The sequence below is a fragment of the Daktulosphaira vitifoliae genome, unplaced genomic scaffold (assembly GCF_025091365.1).
Source record: "Daktulosphaira vitifoliae isolate Bord-2020 unplaced genomic scaffold, ASM2509136v1 Scaffold_4, whole genome shotgun sequence".
In the NCBI taxonomy this organism is placed as follows: Eukaryota; Metazoa; Arthropoda; class Insecta; order Hemiptera; family Phylloxeridae; genus Daktulosphaira; species Daktulosphaira vitifoliae.
This window is the reverse complement of record NW_026099575.1, coordinates 23304947-23321932: the sequence shown is the minus strand read 5'-3', so window position 1 is coordinate 23321932 and position 16986 is coordinate 23304947. Positions and strand designations below refer to the sequence as shown.

The 16986-nt window shown below is 24.7% G+C and overlaps 1 protein-coding gene and 1 long non-coding RNA gene across 2 annotated transcripts; one reads left to right on the top strand and one right to left on the bottom strand.

Annotated features, from left to right (window-relative positions):
* Window positions 1-53: 53 nt before the first annotated feature.
* Window positions 54-11100, top strand: LOC126905260 (rho guanine nucleotide exchange factor 10-like). The gene is made up of 17 exons (XM_050684784.1): window positions 54-292; window positions 882-1146; window positions 1391-1664; window positions 4336-4471; window positions 4536-4707; window positions 5025-5180; window positions 5714-6010; window positions 6079-6171; window positions 6239-6463; window positions 7690-7851; window positions 7951-8124; window positions 8567-8738; window positions 8811-8953; window positions 9136-9356; window positions 9426-9717; window positions 10198-10326; window positions 10423-11100. Exons 2-17 carry the CDS (start codon window positions 895-897, stop codon window positions 10957-10959), a joined length of 3435 nt encoding a protein of 1144 aa, XP_050540741.1. The 5' UTR covers window positions 54-292; window positions 882-894; the 3' UTR covers window positions 10960-11100.
* Window positions 7992-12991, bottom strand: LOC126905269 (uncharacterized). Its single transcript, XR_007703926.1, has 2 exons — window positions 12866-12991; window positions 7992-9913 (listed from the first exon to the last, which is right to left on the bottom strand). It is a non-coding gene; the product is annotated as an uncharacterized LOC126905269 (long non-coding RNA).
* Between the last annotated feature and the right edge of the window lie 3995 nt (window positions 12992-16986).

Sequence of the window (16986 nt, the reverse complement as noted above, 5' to 3'; positions counted from 1 at the left end):
ATTATTTTATGTTCTCCAATACCTTGGTATGTAGTTTCTATACATAAATACTATATCATACAAGTCGTTTTCCTAAATCAGTTAATTAGTTAATGTTTTTACCCAAGCAGTTTATTTAGTCAAAATTATTAGTTTCCGCTGTGAAATAGTTAGGTTTTGGTTTATAAGTAATTTAAATGTATTTCTTATCATTACGTTTTACATTAATGAGCATAAGTTAATTTACAGTGTTTAACTTTATTTATGCTTGTATTTTAAGCCTTTGCTTTTTCCTAAAATGGATCAGTTTTATGTAAGTGTTGAAAATTTGTATAAATCATAATAATTAAAATATATTGTATTTTATTGCTTAAATGGTGAATTTTGAATCTGTAATAATTTTTTGTAATGTGAAGTCAGATAATGCTCTTTGGAGCTATTGAGTATTTTTTATTAGAAATGGAATTCTTTACTATTAAATTTTGTATCTTTATTAAATGAATTTTTTTGTTTTTATTATGAAATATCGATGGAAATAAGTTAAAATTCTCCAAGTACTGTGTTATAATAATATTATTAAAAAATAGGACTTTTTAAATCTTAGTAATGAATTGTAAATATATTAATATTGTAACTGATAAAATTACTGTTAATTATACTATTTAAATTGTTAGACTCATCACTTTCTGACTATTGATATTATTAAGGTATTATACCAACTATATTATTTAATACTTATTATAAATAGGTTCATAGTATAGGAATCACTTATTTTTTAGAAAATTGTCAAATAGAGAAATATAATCCTAATTAATAGTTGGGTTAGGATTTTTAAAAGTGTTTTAACAAAGTATTTTTGGTAATATTAATAAATTATTATTAATGACTTCTATTGTTTATAGTTAAATATCTAAAATGGCATCGAGAGATAAACAACAGTATGTTGATGGGCGGCGGACCTGTCCTAGATTTAATGGACCTACCACAAGTAATACAGATTACGCTTATGCATATTATGAGCATGGTCCACATGGATCAGCAAAGCCCCATTCATGTTCTAAACATAGTTATATCAACCGATATGGCCGCGAAGAAAACATTTATGAAGAAATTGAAACATCTAAACTTGATGCAGAAGTTAGATATGTACATTCTAAACATTTACAGGTATTTTTTTTTACTTACTTTATGATAAGAACACAAACTAGAATCTTAAAAAAACTAGAGTTATGCTTCTAAAATATTATTTTGGATGTCAATCTTGACATTTTCAAGTAAAATTTATATTGTATGTATGTATGATAAAATTTAACTGCAGTTAGAAACTTATGGTTTTATTTTTGAATTTCATAATTAATTGTAAATTAGATATTACTTCAAGAATACAATGTTGTAAATCGTTGTATTTTAGGTTCTTGGTGAGTTAAATTTATCAATGGAAGCAATGATAATGCCTGATAATGGTGCATGTTTAAATAACAATGGTTCTTCTGGCTTAAATTTGGGTGTATCAAGAGATGGTTCACCAGTAAATTTAAGTGTTGATAGTGGCGTTGCTTGTGATGCCAGTAGTTGTGGAACAAACAGTTTAAGTAGGCCTCGTAAATCTCACTTCAGCACAAAACGGTTTTGGAATAAGATGCCTACGCTTATATCACCAAGTCCAAGTAAAACCTCACTTCCAGGTAATTAACTTAAGTATTATTATTTTTCGAAATCTAAAAAAAAAAAAATGTAAGTGTCACAGCAAAGATGTTAAACATATATAAGTAAAATTAGCAATAAAGATTTACATCAATAGATCCTAATGTCTATTAATCGAGAGTAAAATAAAGTTTAACACTTATTTTAAGGCATTGACCAGTTCTATAGTATATTTAATTATTACAATAAAAAAAAAATAATAATAGTAATACCGTAACACTATAAATGTTCCATTAGTTTATAATCTAATTATCGAGTATATTAAAAGTAAAAGAACAAGTTAATTTTCAGTTAAGAGAAAATATAAGATTGCATATAGGAACGCGTAAAGGCACATAAGACATCAGAAACCAGAGAGAGTATTCACCATTAGCGCTCGGTAGTTAACCGCACTTCAGTAGATAGACTTTGCACCCTAGCTAGGTAGCGGGGGTACTCTAACCAGACTTGGCTCTCAATGTACTAAGGTGACTGATCTAGGAAACAAGGTGACCGTGTATTAAACGTATTGCAAAATATATGGTACTGCATCATACTCGCGTATGCAATCAAACTGCAGCAATCAACAATTAAAGTTTATCGAACTTAAAGCTCATATCTTAATCTCAAATGTTTGTTCGCTCTATGGGTATATTTAAGCTAAAGAACTTTAATGTTGTTGCATTTTTAGTGGTGTCTTCAGGGGGGTTAGATGTTGTAATTTTGTATATTAGTTACAAAAAAGAGAAGGATAAGAGAAAGGGAAAAAAAGTTGAATAATTATATGGAAATGTTATTGTTAAATAGGGATGTGGAAAACGATTGGGGAGAGAAGGAATCAGGTCCTGTATTTTGAAATCTAGCATGACAAGTGGTGCTGCATTAAGAACTGCATCATCATCTATCTCTCTAACTGCAGGTGTCTTTGTTGGCTTTTCCAGTCGTTGTTGACTACCACCTTTCTCCTTGCTTTTGCAACTTTTATTTTCTATTTTTCGTACTCCTTCCGACGAATGGCAGATTTGGCCTTCTTAGCAGGAGTATGTAATTTTTTAGGGGTATTCGGTTGGGTTGGAGTGTTAGTGAACGTTTGTTGTTTTGACATTGTTTGTGTCAAAATTTAATGAATAAACAAGTAAAGTCAATACTTTGTCTTTGACCGTAATAAATAAGTATACTTCATCATTTTAATTTCTCTTTATTTGATGGTGATATTTTTAGTTTTAAAAAGCAATCTCAAATCTAAGAAGTTTTCCTTTTTTTTGCGGGTTAATTACAATAATTGTAATTAACTTCTATATAAATTATTTATATAGAAGTTAATTAGCTTTTCAAAAATTTATATAAATGATATGAAAAAGCATTACGGTGCTCCAATTTAATTTGTAAAAAAAAAAAAAAAATTCACCACAATTTGAACATCTTATAATAAAGTCTTCATTATGTTACAAGTCTTATCCTTACAAGATCTCATTACAAAATCGTTCCAAAAATTGTTTACTTAACTGAATTAAAAAATCATAAAGATGATATTTTAATGATATTATATTTTGTTATTTTATTAACTGTTATCATCTATGGTTAACACACTATCAGTTTTATAGTAATTTTAACACAAAAATCCCTTTTTGATCATTATGACTGCCAAAATCAACTAAACAACCAATAACTCTCAATAAATTCTATTATAAAACAAAACTGGTAGTATATGCTGTATTATAATGATCATTATTGATTAATTATTTAAGTTGTAGAATAGGTATAGATTAAAATAATAAAACTATCAGTCAACACAGAAGGTATATTTGGAATTTTTTGTAGGAAGTTATGATAAACACCTTGTGAGTAAAGTTGAAGTCTTAAAAAAGGTAACACTTGAAAAATAGCAAAGGAAATGTCTAGATGGCACATAAGAAGATGTTTTCATATTAATTAAAAATGTTGGATTAAAAATTATTTAATGAAACGTATATAAAAATTATATAAAATATTATTGTAAAATTAAAAAAAATATATTAATGTAAGAATTTTAAAAAACTTTCATTCTATTAACCTTACTCTAGAAAAAGTTTAATTTTTTCCATTATTATGAAAATTACTTGGTATTCACAAAACTTAATTTATGATTTCTTTCTGGTAATCTAAATTATACAAAAAATCAAATTTTATAAAAACTGACTCATAATAGTTCAGAACCCAAACTTCAATAATTTTATTATTATATATATTTTTATATTTAAAACTTAAATTTATTTATTTTTTTAATTAAATGAATTATGAAAAATAAATTTTAAGTATATAATAAGTTATTTATTTGATTTAAACTTAAATTTAAATTTTCTGCTATATATATATTAAAAAGATAATGGAAATATATTTAAGTATTATACTAAAAATAATGTTAAAGGAGAAATCAGTTTGGTGGTGTAAAAATCTTTAAAATAAGTTTTTATGGAGAGTATACGTTTTATCGTTTTCAAGCCATGGTCCTTTATGTTATTCATCTTGTTTTTTAAAATGTCTGGTATTGTCATCATTATTGTTTTTGTCCTCCATTTCTCTGTCTGTCATTTTTTTTAACTTAGTGTAATATTTTAACATAACCTAGTATGATGACATAGTCTTCACTATATTGGCTAGTATATTATATTAAATCTTTATTATAAATTTCAGATGAATCTGTTCGATGGCGACAAAACTCATGGGAAGAAGTTACTCCTCAAATTCTTAATGAACGTCACACTCCATCACAAAAAAGCTCTAGCTCTGATCGAGATCCAGAACTTTCCTCTGAAGAAGAAAGCAATAAGTAAATTTTTGTACATCAAATTTCAATTTGGAGTGTAAATAAAAAACATTATTATTTAATATAGAAGTTATGAAACTAGAAATACTGGTTCAAAAACATTAAGATGGCCAAAAAATCCTCCATCACCAGATCCACCTTCTAGTCCAGGTTTATTGTCTAGATGGTTTTCATTGAGAAGGTGTTCACAATATGACTTAGATGTTCGGCCAAATAGCAAAATGCCTTTATTGCCAGAGGTAAATTATTTTAATTTAATTTTTATAGAAAAATAAATATTTTGTTATTATTTAAAGATAGATTTTACACAATTATATAATATCTAGTATTATAAGACTAGCATTTCTAAGAAAAATTCAGCCAATGAACTTTTATTCAAAAGAAAAATTTCTGGTCTAAATATATTAATTATAATGTAATAAAATTAAACAGATAGATCAGTAATAATAATAATAATTGCTAAGTGTGTAGTTAATTTTTTTTTTATATGATATATATATTTACAATGTCTAAAAATGTAATAAAACAATTATAATATCATTTTTATTACTTTTAGGTAGAAGAAGACTGTTTTTCTAGAAGACTTATTCCTCCTAGTCTTCCACCAGCACCTCCTGATATAACAGAACAAGAACTTAGACGAAGATACATTGTTGATGATATTGTTAGAAGTGAAAATTCATATTTGGCTACTCTACACAGGCTTGTTAATGTTAGTCATACGTAGTAATATTTTTTTAAATATAAATAATTATAAATTAAGTATAAAACAATTGTGTTCATAAGAGTGTCCATTAAGTAGGCCCATATTTAGAATTTTTTCTTGTGAGAGCCCCTAAATATTAGAGGCTCTTATAAATATATTATACCTGCCATTAGGCTATGGTCGACAGTCATTAATTGATGAAGCATATTGTTTACGGATTATATAGTTTTGAAAGATAAGAGTCTTAAATAAGTCAATGGTTAATTAAAGGAAAATAGCTTAAAGGTTAAGGGTGAGAGATAAATAGGATTGAAGTAGAATAAATAGAATATAAATTTGAAGTTTGTATTCTAATACATACATAGTAAAATAATAATGATGTTGATTTATATAAAGGTCTTCAAAAAAAGTTGATAAAGTTTCAACTTTAATTAATGTTTTTTTTAAATTGTATTTGTATATTTATTAACATTTTAATTAAAGTTTAAAAAATAACATTATATTTTAATATTTTTTGTTTACACTTTGTTGTTTTTTAGGATTACAAAAAACCTTTGGAGCAAAGTATGCCTTCAATATTGAGCCAATCAAAGATTTCAATATTATTTCATCGGGTTCCAGAAATACTTCAATGTCATACATTATTTAGAATAGCTTTAGCTGAAGCTGTTGCAAATTGGGATCGAGATCATAGAATAGGCGATGTTTTTGTTGGATCATTTAGTAAAGCTATTGTGTTAGATATTTATAGCGGATTTATTAATAATTTTTTAAATGCTATGGAATTAGCAAAAACAGAAACTAAAAGAAAAGCTGCTCTTGCAGAATTTTTTAAAGTTAGTTTAGTTTTTTTTATTAATTCATCTCAAGAGTAGTGTTAATTCAACATTTGTTCATTTTTTAGAATCGCCAAGAAGCTTCTCATGATCGTCTTTCATTCTATAGTTTAATGGTAAAACCTGTACAAAGATTTCCACAATTTATTCTATTTCTCCAGGTAAGTGTTCTTATTCTAACCCTTTATAACTTATTTGAAAAATTATATTAATAGTATGTACTTTTAGGATTTATTGCATAATACAGCATATGGTCATCCTGATAGGATGTCTTTACAACTAGCTTTGACTCAACTAGAATCATTAGCAGAAATGCTTAATGAAAGGAAACGTGAGAGTGAACAAGCACAAGCTTTCAAAGAAATGTTAAAATCTGTTTCAAGTAAATTAGCTGTACGGCCCATAGCAGATAGTAATAGATGTTTGTTGAGACAAGATGATGTTACTCAAATTGTAAGTTATCTGTTATTTAACTGACAAATCTCATAATTTTTCACTGAAATTTATTGTTAAATAATTTATTTATATATCTTAGGCTAAATTAAAGTTATTTTTATTATTTGTTTTTTATAGTAAAAAAATAAAATAAAAAATATTTTTTTAATTTTTAAGTTTTTCAAACTCATTCTATGTATTAAATGGCTTGTAGTTCAATAAGTATTTATTTTAAAATTTTCATTAAGCCATTAATCAATTTTGTAAAAAAAAAAAACTGTAGCACAGTGGGGTTGGGGCACAGTATGGATGTACCATAGTTAGTTCAAGTATAGATGATATGTGACAGTGAATAAATTCATATGAAACGTTTCGATGCAAATTTTTAGATAGTGTTTAATTTTTAGAAATTAGTGGATTATTCCAAAAGCAAAATTAACTCCTATTTTTTGTTCAATTTCATCTGTCATTTGCACAGAAGATAAGTTGTCGAGACAAATTAATATTTTTCAATTTATAGTATGTAATATAAGCTCTAATTTAATATATATTTAAATGATTTCTGGAAAATTTTCAAAACTTAAGTTCAAAAAGTTGCTTTTTTGAATCCCCTCTGTAGGTAGATAACTAGTTAGAATTTCAAAAAAATTATATCAAATAAAAGGGAAATACCTAAGAATGCTATTACAAAAAAAATTATTTTGGTACATTCATTTTTAAAAAAGTTATGGCAGTTTTAAGAAAAAAATGTCAACATTTACCGATTTTGAAAGTTGTAATATTTTTGGTGATTTCCTCCATTATAGGGAATGAGGGAGATTTTTTCAATTTTTAAATGCAATGTCTACAACTAGACACAATTTGTGATATTTTGGTGTATCGTTGAAATAAATCGATCTGGTGAGAGCTGAGAAAAAGTGGCGACAGAATAAAAAATAAAACAGTAAAATTAATGCCTTCTCAAATTGGCCTCGAAGCTAAAAAAAAAAAAGAAAAAATTAAACAAAATAAAAATAATATAAGTTATAAAAAAATATTTTTTATTTTTTTTATTATTAATATATGATAAAAATAATATAACTTTAACATAGTTAACAATGTAGAATTTATTAAAAAAAAATTTTACTAAAATCTTTAGTGTATCAAAAGTTATAAGGGTTTGTTAGTTAGATTTGTTCCACTCTGTAAAAAAATATTTTATAACAATAAAAAAATAACAAGTTTTTAATTTTTAATTATTATAGGAATTAAATCATGGAGAAGTGATTGGAAAATGCAAATCCCGACGTTTATTATTACTAAACGACCTATTAGTATGTGTTTCAGTTAATAATAAAGATGATTCAAATAACTCATCACAAAAGAGATTGACATTAAAATGGAGTTACCCTATCTCTGAAATTCAAGTAAATAAAATTATCTATGTTTGTACATAAGAATATTTGGATTTTAATTTTGTTGTTAAAATATTATTTTATTTATTTTTAACCAAATATCAATTATAGGTTATTGATACATTATCTTTGACAAGTGCATCATCACATACAATTGGAAGTACAGTATCACAAAATAATATAACAACAGATAATTTGTGCAATGAAATGAATCACCTGATGAATGATTACCAAGTAATAAGTCGTATTGTTGAGTTAGCTTCAACATTAAAAGGCACCTATTTAGTAAGATAATTTTTTTATATTAATATTATTGATTATAATCAAATAAGTAAATAAATTATTTAAAATAATGTTTGTTTTATTAATTTTTTTTTATAACATTAAATATTTATCAAATGTCTTAAATTATATCCAGTTAAAAATTTGAGTTACCTTCAAATTAAAAATAATTAACAATTCTTTTACTAATAATATTTGAAAATATTGGAAAAATGAACACATATTGAAGTAGCCTGACTTAACATTTTTTTTAACTATATTAATCAAGATTGAAGTTGTATAGCTTATAAATAATTTTTTTCTCTTGATATAAATTAAAACTACTTTTCTTAATATCCTGGGCTTCTAAATATATAATATGTATATATCTGAATAAAGAGTTAACATATTAAGTTTAATTATTGACAATACTTTGGAAACCTAATTTTTTTCATTTCTGTTTAAGGATTTAGCCCCAGAACATTTAAAAGGAATTTTGAATGCAATTCAATGTGAAGTTCAATATAAAGGAGATCAAGTTGCATGGATGGATTCATGCTGTCTTCAATTGTTTGTAAACCGACAAGGATATACTTTTCAAATGGAAAATCCAGATATGCGTAAAGCATGGATAACTGGTAAGTAGAAAAATGTGTATGTTTTTCTATGTAATTTTTTTCTTACTATTTTAATTTCTGATTTTTATCTAGAATTGCGGTTAGCACGTTTGGCTCTTGATCCTAACAATTCACCAGCTTGGGAGGTTCCTGACCAAGAGTTAATGCGTCCTATGGCAAAAATGCCCTTATTTGTAGGGGCACATCCAATATCATCCTCTAGTAAAGAATCTGAGGTAAATGTTAAATGATCCTTGATATTTTTGTGCTAAATTATAATATAAAATTTACATTAGAATTTCTAAAATATGTATATTAATTTCTTCTCGTAAATCAATATGTAAATTAAAGTTATAGATTTGTAACTATTTAAAATATTTTAATGATTCAATATAAAAAACTTAACGATTATTAACAGGTTACATGTGGCTGCTATTATTCTTCGGGTTGTGGAAAGTTTTCGTATTTATGGGTTTGTACAACTAGTATACCAATAAATACACATATAGCAATAATGTCTGTGAATAATACTTGTATTCTGAAACAAATCACAACATTAGACTTACCCCAAACTATAGTTAGTGCTATAGAATATGTTAGAGCTTCTGATACTGTTTGGATGGGAACTAATCATAAAAGGTAACTTAGTATTTTATACAATTTTTTTACATTTGAGTACTAATTTTTGTTTATTTATATTTTTTGTAGTATATTAATTTTTAATACAGCTGATATGTCTGAAGAAGCAAGTATTTTATTACCCGGAGAAGATGAAAGTCTTCGAGTTACTGCCATAAAACATCACTGTGATACTGTTTTTGTTGCATTATCAAATGGTTCATTACTGCTGTATAGAAGGGGAAATCAATCAAAAGAACCTGAAGTGGTTATTTTAGGTTCTAATGATCCTATAACATGTATTTTACCAATTAATTTATCGTTGTATGTAGCATGTGGAAAACAAGTATTTGTTATGAGTGCAATAACTGGAGAACTTCAGGTAAATAAAAAATTTTTTGCTCAGTTTAGATATATTCATCAGGTGACTACTTTCATATCCATTCCATTATTGCCAAAGATCTTTGGTTAACTGATATATTTTTTAAATGGTTGTTAAGTAGCATTCATTTTTAGGTGCTCCTCACTTATTTGAAAATTTAAAAGTGAAGGTTAATTACAGCGTAGTTCAGCATGTTCTGTAATTAGATCAATATTTGATTTACTGAATAATTTGTGTTTGTTTACTTTAAAGTTTGATTAAAAGTATAAAAATTACTAGACAGATTTTATTTTCTTTAGTACAATTTTTAAATGTTCATTTTTGTAAAAATAGAAAAATCAAATGAATTTTTTAACTTTTTTTTACAGTGTAAAATGTTTCAATTTATCCCTTTTTATGATTATATTTACGTAATATACATTAACTTCAATAAGTTTCTACAAATAAAGTATTGATTTATACAATTTTTTTTGTTTTTAGAAAAACTTTACTATTCACCATGGAAAAAATGTTAATCTATTAGCTCATTCAGGAGTTGGACTATGGCTATCATTAATGAATTCTACTACTGTTTGTTTATATCATACAGAAACATTCAAACATTTACAGGTATTTCAATTGAATTACTTATGAGAGACTGTAGTCTTATATTTTGAAACACATTAGTTGTCAAAATATTTGTTTATGAAATATTATAATTTTTAGGATATAAACATTGCATCAAATGTAACAAGGCTGAAAGGAACTACGTCTCCAGTTAATGTAACTGCTCTTATGGCCTGCAAAGGTTTACTGTGGGTTGGTACAGATGCTGGTATTAGTTTAACTGTACCGTTGCCTCGACTAGAAGGAGTGCCAATCATTAGTGGAAAAGTCAATGTATCATATCATGGCCATACGGGTCCTATATCAATTCTAGTACCATTACAAAATCCACCAACCGTTTTAAAAAGACCACCATCAAAAACTTTAGCCAGTGATGTATATGATCTTTATGGTAGACTGATGTGTGTTAAAGATTATGATAAGAATGATGATACACTAAATTCAAGCCGATGGTCTTTAAGATCAAATGATGATACATCAGGAATTTCACAACATTCAAGAGCAACGGATGTATCCAAAAAAGATTTTACTTTAGTTACGGTGTCATGTGGTCGTGGATATGTCAATTATCAGCAACCTTGTTGCTCAACTATAGAAAATAATGCATACATTATTTTGTGGGAATTAAAGTTGTAAACAATTTTTTTCCTCTGTTTTATTAAATTTTATCATACAATTGCATAACAGGTTCAAAAAAATATTTTTTATTACTAAAGTAGTAGAACTTTTTATCAAGTATTAAAAACATTATGTTTGTAAGAGGTAACTGAAGTATAATACAGTATTTTAAAAGTATTACTAATAATTTAGAACTAGTATTTAGTTATACTATCTAAAATATGCTTACAAGTTGACGGTTTTAATTATTCATTTTATTTTAATATTTTACAATGTTTTCATTCATAATACAAACTTCTTTCTAAAGATTATTTAATACAGTAGGATTGTATTAACAAATTTTATATTGCTATAACCAAAATTTTTGTTTAAATTAATGTTATAGGGAATTACCTTTAAGTGAGATTATTAATATTAATTTATTAAAAAAAAAAAAATGAAAATATGTAATATCAAAAGATTATTATAAGTCTATTATATTATAGATCACGAGTGTATTAAACAATTAAAAATGTCTTATTCAAAATTGTCATAATAACTTTATTTATAATAAAAGTTTTCCCATTATTACCTTTAATTTAACTTAAAACAGTGTTATTAATAACAATTATTTTTAAACATGGTATTAATACATATAGCTATATGGAAAAACTTAATTATTTTAATATTGTATTAAATATTTAACAAAAAATATATTAATAAATTATAATAATTTTTTTTTGTTCAAATAAAATTTTTAAACTGTGTATATTATTTTATTTGCTAAAATAATAAAATTTATTTGTAATTATAGTATTAGTAATAATGCAATGTATCAAATCAGTTTGTACAACCAAATATTTTGTATTCATACATGCTTATAAGTGTATATAATTAATAATGTATCATTGGATGAGTATTTTTCAAACAAAAAAAGTATTATTATATTTGGTAAAATTGTATAATTTTTCACCATTTGGTTTATTTGTTATAATCATATTAATTTTACCTCTGTCTTTGTATCTATGTACCTGTGTAATTATTATTAGTATGACATTTTAAAATTATTTTTTACAAAGTAATTCAATAAAATTAAGTACTGCTTTTTACATTCTTTAAAACTGCAATATTAAACAATTATTTTTATATATTCCTTGCATTTAAATGTTTGATTATTTTATATTGGTTTTAATAAAATACTGTGATAATTTTACTACTGCTAAAATTTTGTTTAATTTTTAAAATTATTTTGGCCATTTATTTTGTATCATATATCAATAAAATATGTATATTTATTCTTTTATATTATAATATTAAATTGATAATGAAATGAAATTCTTATGTTACTAAATGTGACAAATTCTAAGTAATGTTTATGTCAATATTTTGGATAATTTTTTTTTTTAGTTTGCATACTATATAGAATTAAATGTAGAAATGAACCAAGAAATCTCTTAAAATACAATTTTAAGGATATTTCTTAATTCAAAGAGAAAATTTTTTTATTACATGAAAGTGTCCCTTGTAAAAAATTGGCATAATTATCATCAGTTATTATGTTTCTAAAATTAAAAAAATGTTCTAAACATAGTTTAAACGAAGTTTAAGTTCTATTTAAGTTTAGCAGTTCATATGTATGCATTGATCTTATTGCTCATTTAATAAATTTGATTAACTTAAATATATATGTATCTTAATATAAAGATATAATATATCTTTATTATACTATGGTTTCATATCAAACATTTTTTTAAAAAAATTAATAAAGTTTTATCAATTTAAAGTATTTCATCTATTTTAGCTCTATTATACGAGTATATATCAGCACTTAAGCCACAAATGCACTAACATTATAGCTAACTTTATTATTGAAATTGTGTATTAAATGTCATAGTCAGTTAATATGGCGGTACTAACATTTTATAGTACTAAAGTTTTTACTTACCTTGTTTCTTAAGCTGCCAAAATGTATACCTTTATAAACAATATTATTGTGTTACGTTTCTACAATGTAAAGTATATTTATTTATTATTAAACACTGTTAAATATCACTAAGAGTTTTATTTTCTTTATTAAAATTAATTAAGTTATTTAATTTTATTTCTTAAGTTTAAATTGGAAAAAATTTAGAAAGTCAAAATATCCATCACTTGTTATTACAGCTAATGTCATATAAAAACTATTTTTGTTATTTTTGGCTAACTTAGAACAATATAACAAAAAAATTATTAAGTAACTGCATACAAATTAAATTTTTCATTTATTTATTAGGTAGCTTAAACATTTATAAACATATTTATTTTGTTTTGATATAATTGGTAAACAATATTTAATTTCGTTTACAAACTTGGAAGTAATATTTCGAGGTCCGATATAAAAACTATTAATGAAGTTTTATTTAATAGGTTGTTATGTTCAATAAAAAAAAAATCTGAAATCTAGCCGTCATGGCCCTCTTTTTATTCGGGTCTGATGATATGCCTTAACAAGTAGAATAAACTATATATTACTCAGTGTAGAAAGAAAAATATGGATAAGTAATAAATTGCTAACATTTCTATTAATCGTGGGAAACCTTAGGATTTGTATCTCTCGTAAAGTAGAAAATAATAAATTAATTTTATCATTGGTCTTACAAACTTCTAATATAATAAGATAATTTATGGTGCTAAATTATATTATGTCATTATATGGCCTGAAATTTTTTTAAATTTCCGTTATAAAACTAAGAAAAAGCATAGTTTACTATGCTATTCATTTCTCAAATTTTTTTTCTCAAATGTCTTAAATTAAAAAACAAAAATTTATTTTACATCGTACTACCACGTAATTTTTAAGTTTTATATTTATTTGTATAAATAATAATTTTAAATATAAAAATTATTGTAAAACATTATCAAATCGGCTATTTTTAAGCTCCGAGGTTACGTTTCATTTATATTAAGATAACTTTATTAAGATAGATTATATCGTTTTTCTAAATACGTACATTTTTGAAACTATTATAATATAAATATTAGAACAGCGGTTTAACTGGGTTTGTTTAATGATCCTTTTTTGGTCCTTCATGCAAAATTATATGATATAACTTTGCGATAATTCAACATTTTTGATGTAACTTATATCGTAAAGGTTAAGTGGGTTTTTGTAATCAATAAAAATATTATTTTTATGATAATGATATATTGCCTTTTTAAAATAAAATTTAGTTCATCAATAAGACGTAAGGATTATTTTATTTTTTGATCAACAATAATTAAAACATAAAACATTATATAAATATTGACCAGTTTAAACCACTCTACTATTTATTTTAATAGCCCTAAAATTTGTGGAGAATAAATTACCAAAAACTATTTTAGATATTCGAATAAGAAATGTCGGACTGGCGTCTTGAATAATTATTATCTATTTCTGTCGCGTCATTACCTGTAGATGAATACTCTTAATGGACACATCATTTCTCGTAGAATGTTTTTGTTGAACGTATAAATAGTATTTTGTTTTTAAAAAAAAATTATTTTATTTCAACCTAATAAAAACTTTAAATATTCATTTAATGTTAAACATATACTGTGAACTTTTCTCACTGGGTAGTTAGTCTTAGAGCATAATATCTTTGTTTTAAAGGATATCGCGCAAATATTTAGACAAAGCTAAGGGTCACAATTTTTTTAGTTTAAATTGAAGTCTAAATTAATTTAATAAATAATAATTTTATTGGACTAATTGTATTGCAGTTCTATACTTATTGGGTAGCTAGTTTTAGATATTAATGTTTTTTCAGAATTTGTAAGATTAATAATTGTAGTAATCAAAAGTACTACGAAATCGCTCTTTATACCTTAACCAAACTTAATATTAGACCTTATAAAGTTTAAGTTCTAATTAAGATTTCAAAGGCGGTTTCATATTTTTGGTTTTTGTATTATTTTTTTTCAATATGTACTACAAAATAATTTGACGTAGATGAACTAATTTACTAGATATAAGAAAAATTGCCAAAAACGGAAATAATTTTGGCTCCTAGCTCTAACTTAATGCGGGGGGGGGGGGCAATGATAATCAGTTTACCAAATTCTAGTAACTGTTAACAGGCTAACCAAACCTTTTAAAGATTTACTCCTACCATTAGTCCTTTCTGTATTTTTTGCTTTTATAAACCCTGCACTAAATGCCCATATATATTTTTTGTATAATAAAAAATTATTTTCTATAAATATCTTAGTAATAATAGATTTATTGACTTATCAAATGTGTTTCTTTACATCTTTAAAATTTTGCAATTTAAAAAGTTTGTTCTTTTTCTATATAACGTTACCTATTTTCTATAGTTAATAAAATTATAAAAAACTTAAATCCTAATGACTATTTTTACTTTGAAAGTATATTTAGTTACACGATATTCAGTAAAATATAATTTAAGTGCCACACTTAAAAAATGAAAATAAGTCTATACTTTCTACATCTTAAAATGCAAATATACACACTTAAGTAAACCGTTAAAAAAGTAGGCCAGTGGGTGGTATTTTCTTGACCCTGCGATAACTTGGTTGTTTTCGGCGTGTTTTCAGGGGAGTAATGCCCTACAGAATGCGTCACTACCGGTCCTGGTCACGAAAGCTCGTTTATCAATTTCAATTCACTTCGAATCATATTTTTATGTAAATGATATTATACAAATTTTTGAAATTTAGGTCGGACAGATATGGTTTAAAATAAATTGTGATTATACGGAAGTATGACAATTTTGGGGAACTCGAAAGGAGTCTTGATCAACATATAACTTAAATATAAATTGTAATGATTATTTGCATTAAAAAAATAAACCGTTCAATTTAACTTTAGACCTAATGCTCGAGAAAGGAAAATAAAGAACAATGTAATACTAGACTTAACTTTTCATTAATGATAGGACTATGTCATTTTTAAAAAAATAAAGGTCTATATTTTTCTTAGTTTTGATATATAGACGCCCCATTAATTAATCATGTTTTGAGGATAGGCGTTTATACTAAACTTTCATTTTTCCATGTTTTGATTCTTATTATTTGCATAATATTTATGTGTATCGGAAATTAGTTATTTAGTTTTAATGATGGAAATAATGTTTAAGTACTTCCATAAACGATATATTATAAAACAAAAAGATGCATTCATTTAAAAATAAAATATGACATTTTATCACCCATGAATTTATTTCTATTTCCATTACAAATATTGTAATTTTTCGTTGGTTTTTTACTGAATGTATTGTTTTACGATTAAAGGTAGCGTGCCGATTAAACACTGTAATTGGGTTAAAAGGAAAATTTAGGAAGTCAAATCACAAACTGTTCTTGTGTATAAAACTTTCATTGAATTTAAATTTATATAGTTTTATTTAACGTTGAAAGTGAATTTTATGGTATTAATTATTTATAATTTATTAAAATAATTCTAATGAAAAAACATTGCGTAACAATCACACGTTTTATAATATCTAATGAGTGAATACATGTATTGCTGTATTTCTAGTTATTGTAACCGTTTTATAAAACCCCAAAACACTTGATAGTATTTACAATTTTTATTGTAATATATTAGCATAGCAAAGTAATAATAATAATTTTTTTCTTATCTGATTACTCCAAATAAATTAAATTCAAATAAAACAATTATTAAAAGAGTGACCTATAAAATTATTTAAATCGTAATTTGTATTCTGATGAAACGTGAACTTATTCTAATATGATGTAAATAACTTCATAAAGTATTTAAATATTTATTAATCTTATTATTTAAGTAAAATTTTACTATTTTACGACCTATTTTTTGAAATTTTTTGTATTACACACTTTTTTTAGGAAGCTCACAATTCTAACACGATGAAATTCTAAAATCTGTAATACCAAACTAGACACTAAATTTTTTTTAAAATTTTAAAATACACACATTTGATTTTGTATTACATGAATTAAAATGGGCAACATGACCCTTATGACACATTATGTGTCATAAAATACTCATTAATTGGCTTTAACTATTTAGAATACATTATTATTTTAATTATCATCTTAATTTTT